The sequence below is a fragment of the Elephantulus edwardii genome, unplaced genomic scaffold, assembly GCF_000299155.1.
Source record: "Elephantulus edwardii isolate Elephantulus edwardi_28Jun2011 unplaced genomic scaffold, EleEdw1.0 scaffold00050, whole genome shotgun sequence".
Classification (NCBI taxonomy): domain Eukaryota; kingdom Metazoa; phylum Chordata; class Mammalia; order Macroscelidea; family Macroscelididae; genus Elephantulus; species Elephantulus edwardii.
In genome coordinates this window covers 17177895-17184798 of record NW_006399800.1, presented here as the reverse complement: position 1 = coordinate 17184798, position 6904 = coordinate 17177895, and the positions used below count along the sequence as shown (strand labels likewise).

General features: G+C 36.9%; 1 protein-coding gene across 1 annotated transcript in view; it reads right to left on the bottom strand.

Moving 5' to 3' along the window:
- Positions 1 to 2813: 2813 nt before the first annotated feature.
- TMEM232 (transmembrane protein 232) overlaps positions 2814 to 6904 on the bottom strand; it is a 480401-nt gene continuing 476310 nt past the window's right edge. Inside the window, exon 15 of the mRNA XM_006886706.1 lies at positions 2814 to 3089. Within this exon, the coding sequence (XP_006886768.1) occupies positions 2814 to 3089 (276 nt within the window). The remainder of the gene's footprint in view (positions 3090 to 6904) is intronic.

The following is a 6904-nucleotide window of genomic DNA, read 5'->3' as shown; positions in this document are numbered from 1 at the left end:
GCATAACGCAGGTTGTTGATAAATCATCCACCAATCTTGGCCCCACATTTCTCCTCATAGAGCCCAGCCTCCAGGAGGAGATAATCCATCTTTTTCCTGTGGAACTGCTGATTTTTTTAATGGGTAGAACAATAAACAGCAGGATTATTTTTTATTGTTTTTAAATTGTGATTTGAATGGAAGTTCATGAAACATAAAGGGGAGTTTTCTAATCATTCATGCACACTTTGTTCCATAACATCAATTACAATACACACAATAATTGTCCATTAATTCTGTATTGTTTTTCCCTTCACCCAATGTAGACAGTCACTACATCTGAGTTGTAGTTCAGTGGTGGCATTCTTCTCCAAACCAAAGGAATAATTGTGGTTTAAAATATCATTCAGTTAGTATGAGGATCCGAGGGTGGGGGAGGGTAGAAGCAGAAGGGTAAGGATGGTTGGGGCTTGGGGTGTTAATCATTGGGTTGCATAATTCCATGGAGGAGTGTGAAGGAAATGGGAAGGATCTTGTGTGAAAAGCAATGCATTTGGACTTTGTAAATAAATCATTACTTAAACAAAAGAAAAAAGAATGAAAGGGGCGAAAGTCATTTTTAAAACTTGTGATGTCTTCTTAGAGAGCCTAATTTTAATTTGGTCTAGAGTGGGACCAATATTTTGTAATCTCCCACAGATATTTTAAAATGCAGAGCAGCTTTCAATCCTTTGGAGCTACACTTAACATTCTCATCAATGTACCAGAGCAGCCCAGGGTAGGTGTTTGCTCTGAAAATGACTTTGTTCTGTTTTCACATACACCGAAGTTAGATCTATTCATGGCAAACTATGAAATAAATAAAATATCTACCTTAAATAGCCCCAAAATAAAATTGCATTCAAGTTCTGGAAATAATGATGGCCCTGTTGGCCTAAGTGACAAAGTAGCTTGGATGGAAATAGAATAGAAACTTGAGACTTCCATGGGTTTAGAAATGAGTAACAAAGAGACTATTAGAGGGTAGCATTGAATAGCAGTTAGAGCAAGATTGGGGAAGGAATGAGATTCAGGGCAAAGAGGTCAACTCGTTTCTGTATCAGGTAACTTCAAAACCAGAAAGCTCATACTCCTGTGCCTATGTATATGCTCTTGACTGTGCTTTTTGTGTATCTCTCTATATCTTCCCTTTCTTCAGTGATATTTTGCTGATCATTTTCTTACTGTGTATTGCCTTTTTCTTTATCCATCTTAATGTGTCTATTATTCACTAATTTTCAGTTAGCAACATATTAACTTCTCATTTTAAAAGTATACTACCTAAGAGCTTCTTGAAAGGAAAGTTAATCCTACAACACTGAACATTCTCTCTCTGTGTGTCTCTCTCTTTTCTCTCCTCTCTCCTCTCCCCTCTCCTCTCTCCCTTCTTCTCTCTCCCCTCCCCTCTCCTTTTCCCGCTCTCTCTCCAAGTTGAAATCTACTCATAGCTGACCCACCAGCAAGTTTCTGGAGGCTGTAAAACCCAAGGGAAGAAATTGCAAGGATCTCGCCTGTGGAGACACTCGTGAATTCAAATTACCTGGGAGGTGCTATCTTTGAGTTATCAACTTCCTGTGGACTATTCCACGAGAGTTAAATGGTTGTTAGGTGCCTTTGAGTCCAGCATGACTCATAGCAAATCTATGAACAACAGATCTGAAACCTGTTCTTATCTGTGCCAGCCTCACTACTTCTGACATACTTAAGCCCATTTCTGCAGTCACTATGTCAACCCATCTGTTTGAGGGGCTTCCTTTTTTTTGTCAACCTTTCACCTTTCTGAGCATGTTGTCTGTCTCCAAGAATTAGCCTCTCCTAGCAATGTGCCCGATTTTTGTCTGATAAAGCTTTGTAAACTTTGCCTCCAAAGAGCACTCTAGAGGTTCGATGGGGCTCCCTAATCCTCTTCACTAATTTGTATTACTTTCTTGACTTGTGTAGTCATTTACCACTTTTGAGATATTACCTGTCTCTTGAATATTGCAAAGCCAAGTAAACAAACTTGAGATGTCATTATTTAAGGAAAAGGAATACTTTCTCATAAATTGAGAGCATTTTAAAAAGAACTATTAAAAAAATTTTTAAAAAACCCAAATTACTGTCACTCAAGAGTTTCTCGAAGTCTCTCTCAGGGAGGAGTGATAGGGAATGGCAAAGGACACACTGACAAAGGAGATTAATCAGAACTGGCTTTGACAAGCATTGTGGCAACTGGACAAGAACAAACGGGGAGGAGGGTAGAGAAAACAGTGCAACAATGAATGAATGAAAACCCAAAATCTCTGTAAATGTTCATTAAAACGAATAAAATTTAATAATAATTTTTTTTAAAAAAAGAGTTTCTCATGTCATTTACTAAAGCAAAGCTAATCTGAGATGATTGATTGTTTATGGACAGTCTAATCAAATCTTAGCTTCTGACATAGTGTTTATTTCAGTATATATTGATTACAAATCACAAATCAAAGCAGGTGTCATAACTTCTTTTATTTTAATATCTCTTATAACAATATGTGTTGACATTAATTCTATTTGCTTTCCTGAAATAATTCTCGTATGCGACACATGTGAATTTGCCAGTGATTTCAAACTAAATGTCCAGTTAGCATTCATCCTCTGAGAATCAATGATAAAATATGTTCTGTGGCTGTGGCAATAAGGAAAAATATTAGCCATATTCTTGAAAAACTGGTAAAATCACCGAGTTCTGATTAAGAAATAATAGTTGACGACTAAGAGAAAATGTCTAAAAATCTTGCACTAGATAAGAACTACTTACTAAAAAAGTCCTCAAATTAATCACAGGAGGATTTTCCTGACTTGCATTTATCTTTCTTGTAATAAACTGCTGGGATGTGGCCCTCAATATCTTTGCATTTTGTTTTGTCTTCTAATGGAATTATTTCTGTTCTTGGAGGAAGCTCATAAGGTTTAGTGTTCTTATGTAGTTTTTCTTCTCTTTTCTTCATTATTTCTCTAAAGTGATTTTCTTCCATTAGCTTTTTATTTTTAAGTTCTTCAGCCTCACATATGGCATCTTCCTTCTGTCGGTTCTTTAGCTCTTCCTGCCACTGTTACAGAGACAAAACATCATGCAGGAGTTAAATATTAATAGTTACTTCAACTAGAAAAAATAAAAGAAAGAAAAATATAAAGATTTACTAAACCCTATAATTGCAAACAAAGAGATCTGGTAACGTAAGCATAGCATATTGAATTGTTAACGGAAGGTCAATAGTTCTAACTGAGCAGCCTTTCCAGGGGAAAAAGATGGACAGTATCCTCTAGAAAAAATTTAGAGCCTCATAGATCTGCTGGAAGGTCCCTGTGAGTCTGAAGCAACCCAATGAGTTTGTTTGCCTGAATTTCTATACTAGTTGTTGTTGTTTTTATGTTCCATCGAGTCGCTTGCAACTCATAGTAACCCTATGTACAAGAGTCCTAAACGCTGCTCTATCCTGTGCCAACCTCACTGTCCCCGACACACTCATTCTCACCACCCCAATCACAGAATCGATCCATCTCGTCGAGGGTCTTCCTCTCCCAAGCCATCCCACCACTCTCCCAAACATGATGTCCCTCTCCAAGGACCAGTCCCTTCTTAGAAGATGCCCAAAGTATGTCAGACGAAGCTTCAGAATCCTTGACTCCAAGGAGCATTCTGGCTTCATCCTCTCCAGGACAAACCTGTTTGTTCTCTTAGCAGTCCATGGTACATTGACCACTCTTCTCCAGCACCACAGCTCAAAGGCATCAATTCCTTTTCTATCATCCTTAGTCACCATCCAACTCTCCGATGGATAGCACGTAATTGCAAAGACTATAGCCTGGATCAGGTGTACCTCAGTCTCTAGCCTGATGTTGTTGCTCTTCTGTACTCTTGAGAGCTCCCTGACAGCTGACTTTCCCAATGCAATTCGTCTCTTGATTTCTTGGTTGCTAGAGCCAAGCAAAGTTTCTACCAGAGGTTTACAGGAAATTCTGGTGGCTTAGTGGTAAGAAAACTATCCTGCAAGCCCCCAAATGGTTCAAATCCACTATCTGCTGAACAGGGAAAGGATGGGCATATCTTTTCCTGTGTGATTCACTCCTTCTGAAAACTTGCTGGAGGGTCAGGTCTGAATTGTTTCCAACTTAGAACTAAGTAACTCCTTAAAAAATTATTTTGGAATTTTTAATACTTGATGATAGAGGTCTTTCTTCCCTAAAATATTTGCTTACCCTGCAAAAGGTTCACCATAATTTTTCACAGTATTATTCATAAAAAAATATGCTCACTGAAGTTGAGTCAGTTCCAACTCATGACATTTTCCACAGCTGTAAATTTTTATTGGAGGGGACTGTTCATCTTTCTTTTGTGGTGTGGTGGTGGATTCTAATCACTGACCTTTCAGTTAGTTCCTATATTATAAATTGTACAGTATGCCACCAGGGCTCCCTACAAAAAAATAAAGACGAGAAAAATGTACTCATGATGATGTTTAGTTGATACGCTATCATTACGTCTATTTTTGAGACTCTATTCATGCTTAGGGCTCTTTTCAACAAATTCACATAGTCAGCTCACATAAATTCTTTATTTCTACTATAAAGAAGCAATTGGCCTTTATTATATAACATCTTTTCCTTTCATTTAAATTTATATTTTCTCTAAGATTTTTAAAATACATTATTTTATCTTGATTTGGTTGTTGATTTTTTGATCTTGTGTTTCTTATAAATAATGATAAAGAAGAAAATACTTTGGGATATAGAAATGTGAATTTGTTATTTTAAATAGGTTTAGGAGTCTTTTTCCCCTCTTTTTTTTTATTTTGTACTGGTTTACATTAAAAGTTCATAAAGTTTGTTAAACAAGAGGCCTGAAGCCTTTCTATAACCATCATCATTTATCAAAATCCATAGTTTCCAAAGGCATGTTGTTTAGGAAGTTAATGTTACTCCTGCTTCCAAACCTGTCTTAAACTGGGAGCTCCACCAAACAGTGTCCACCATGGGTAATCATTATGGCATTAACCAGTGGCACAAGGTTCAGCATCACAGCAACCCCAGGTTACCTCAGTACAGCATATTGACAGAAGAGTGTTGTACCATTTAGAAGAATGTTTCTTCAAAATATAAGGACAATCAATTTTAAATATAAAGGCCCTTCCTGAGATCATGTTGACTCTAAACAAGAGACTTTAATAAGAAACAGCCAGTATAGTAAATAATTGTTGTTATGTTCCATTGAGTCACATGTGATGTATAGTATCCCTATGTACAGCAGCTCTGAACCCTTCTCTGTCCTGAGTCAGTCTCACTAATTCTGACACACCAACCCCCATTACCCCAGATACTGTATCAATCCATCTCATTCAGAGTCTTCCTCTTCTGCGCTGTCCCTCTACCTTTCTGAGTGTGCCTTTGGGATTATAGCACAGCCCCTTACTACTAAGCCACCATATTCAAAGATATTGTTTTTGCTGTTAAGTATCATCTTGTCAAAACAGGACTCATAGTGACCCTAAAAAAAGACCTGAACCCTGTTCTATAACTATCATTGTTTTTCTAAGTTCATAGTTTTCAGAGGCATGTTGTTTAGGAAGTGAATGCCACTCCGGCTTACAAGCTTGTCTTTGTCTGAGAGATCCTCCAAACATTGTCCATCACGAGTAATCATTATGGCATTTGACACATCAGTGGCCCAGTGTTCAGCATCACAGCAACCTCAAGTTACCTCAGTACAGCAAATTGACAGAGCAGTGATTTATCTCATAGAAGAATGTTTGTCTTAAACACAATTAACACCAGAGTCAAGGTCCACAGGACTGAAGGCACAACCAACTTTTAATTTTTTTTTTTCAATTCCAAGGCCTTCTACCATGTCCTGCTGATACTCAACAAGAGGCCTCTTGCCAACAGCTCAATCCAGAAAATCCAATCAGCTCACACACAACTGTGAACAAAATAAAAAACAACCAGATATACAAGAAAATAAAAATTTTCCTCAACTTTACGACTTTCATCCACTTCCTAAACAACGTATCTCCAAGAAAGTCTACGTACTCTGATAAATGTAAATAGTTCTAGAGGGGCTTTAGACCTTTTGTTCAGAGGGTCACTATAAGTCATGCTCTACTCGAAGGCAAACAACAAAACAATCCTAAGGCTTTAGCTGCTCATTTATTACCCACAAAATAGATTTCTCCGCAATAATTTGTTGCATAAAATATTCACTTACTGGCTGAAAAACTCATGCTTTGGTTTTTCTTACAAGTTCTGATAAGCAACTGTAACTTGTGCATTTTTCCCTTGTATAATGAAGTAAATAATAGTATCATAATTTAGTAAAACCATCAATTTTAAAATATAAAAGTAAATATAATAATGACAGTATCTATAAATTAAATATTAAATGGGAGAGCACTGATGCCATAATACACAGGGAGTTGTGCTTCTAACCTAATGTCACACCTCTCTGCTACATCCAATGGGCCAGCAGTTCTGAGGGAGAAAGATGGATAATCTCTTTTGCAATTTATAGTTTCAGACAATCAACTGAGGGTCAGCTATAAATAGGCTCCTATGTGAAAATAAGCTTCTCCAATGATTCTTTCCACAGATGTAGTCAATCTGATTCCTATGCAGTTAACCTGGTGAGGTCCATGTGTCAAGTCACCATTTGTGTTTCTTTTTTTTTTTTTAATCTTTTAAAAAATAGATTTTTATTGGTTTTCATAAAAAGTAGCAGGATTAATCTTAATTGAATGTTGTGTTTAGGGATAATTTTTTCTCTCCAAATGGATGATTTTTTTTAAAAATTTAGGTTGTTTATTTTTCATTTCAATGAACATCTACAGAGATTTTGGAATTCCATTCATTCGTTGTTGCATCCTTCTCCCCG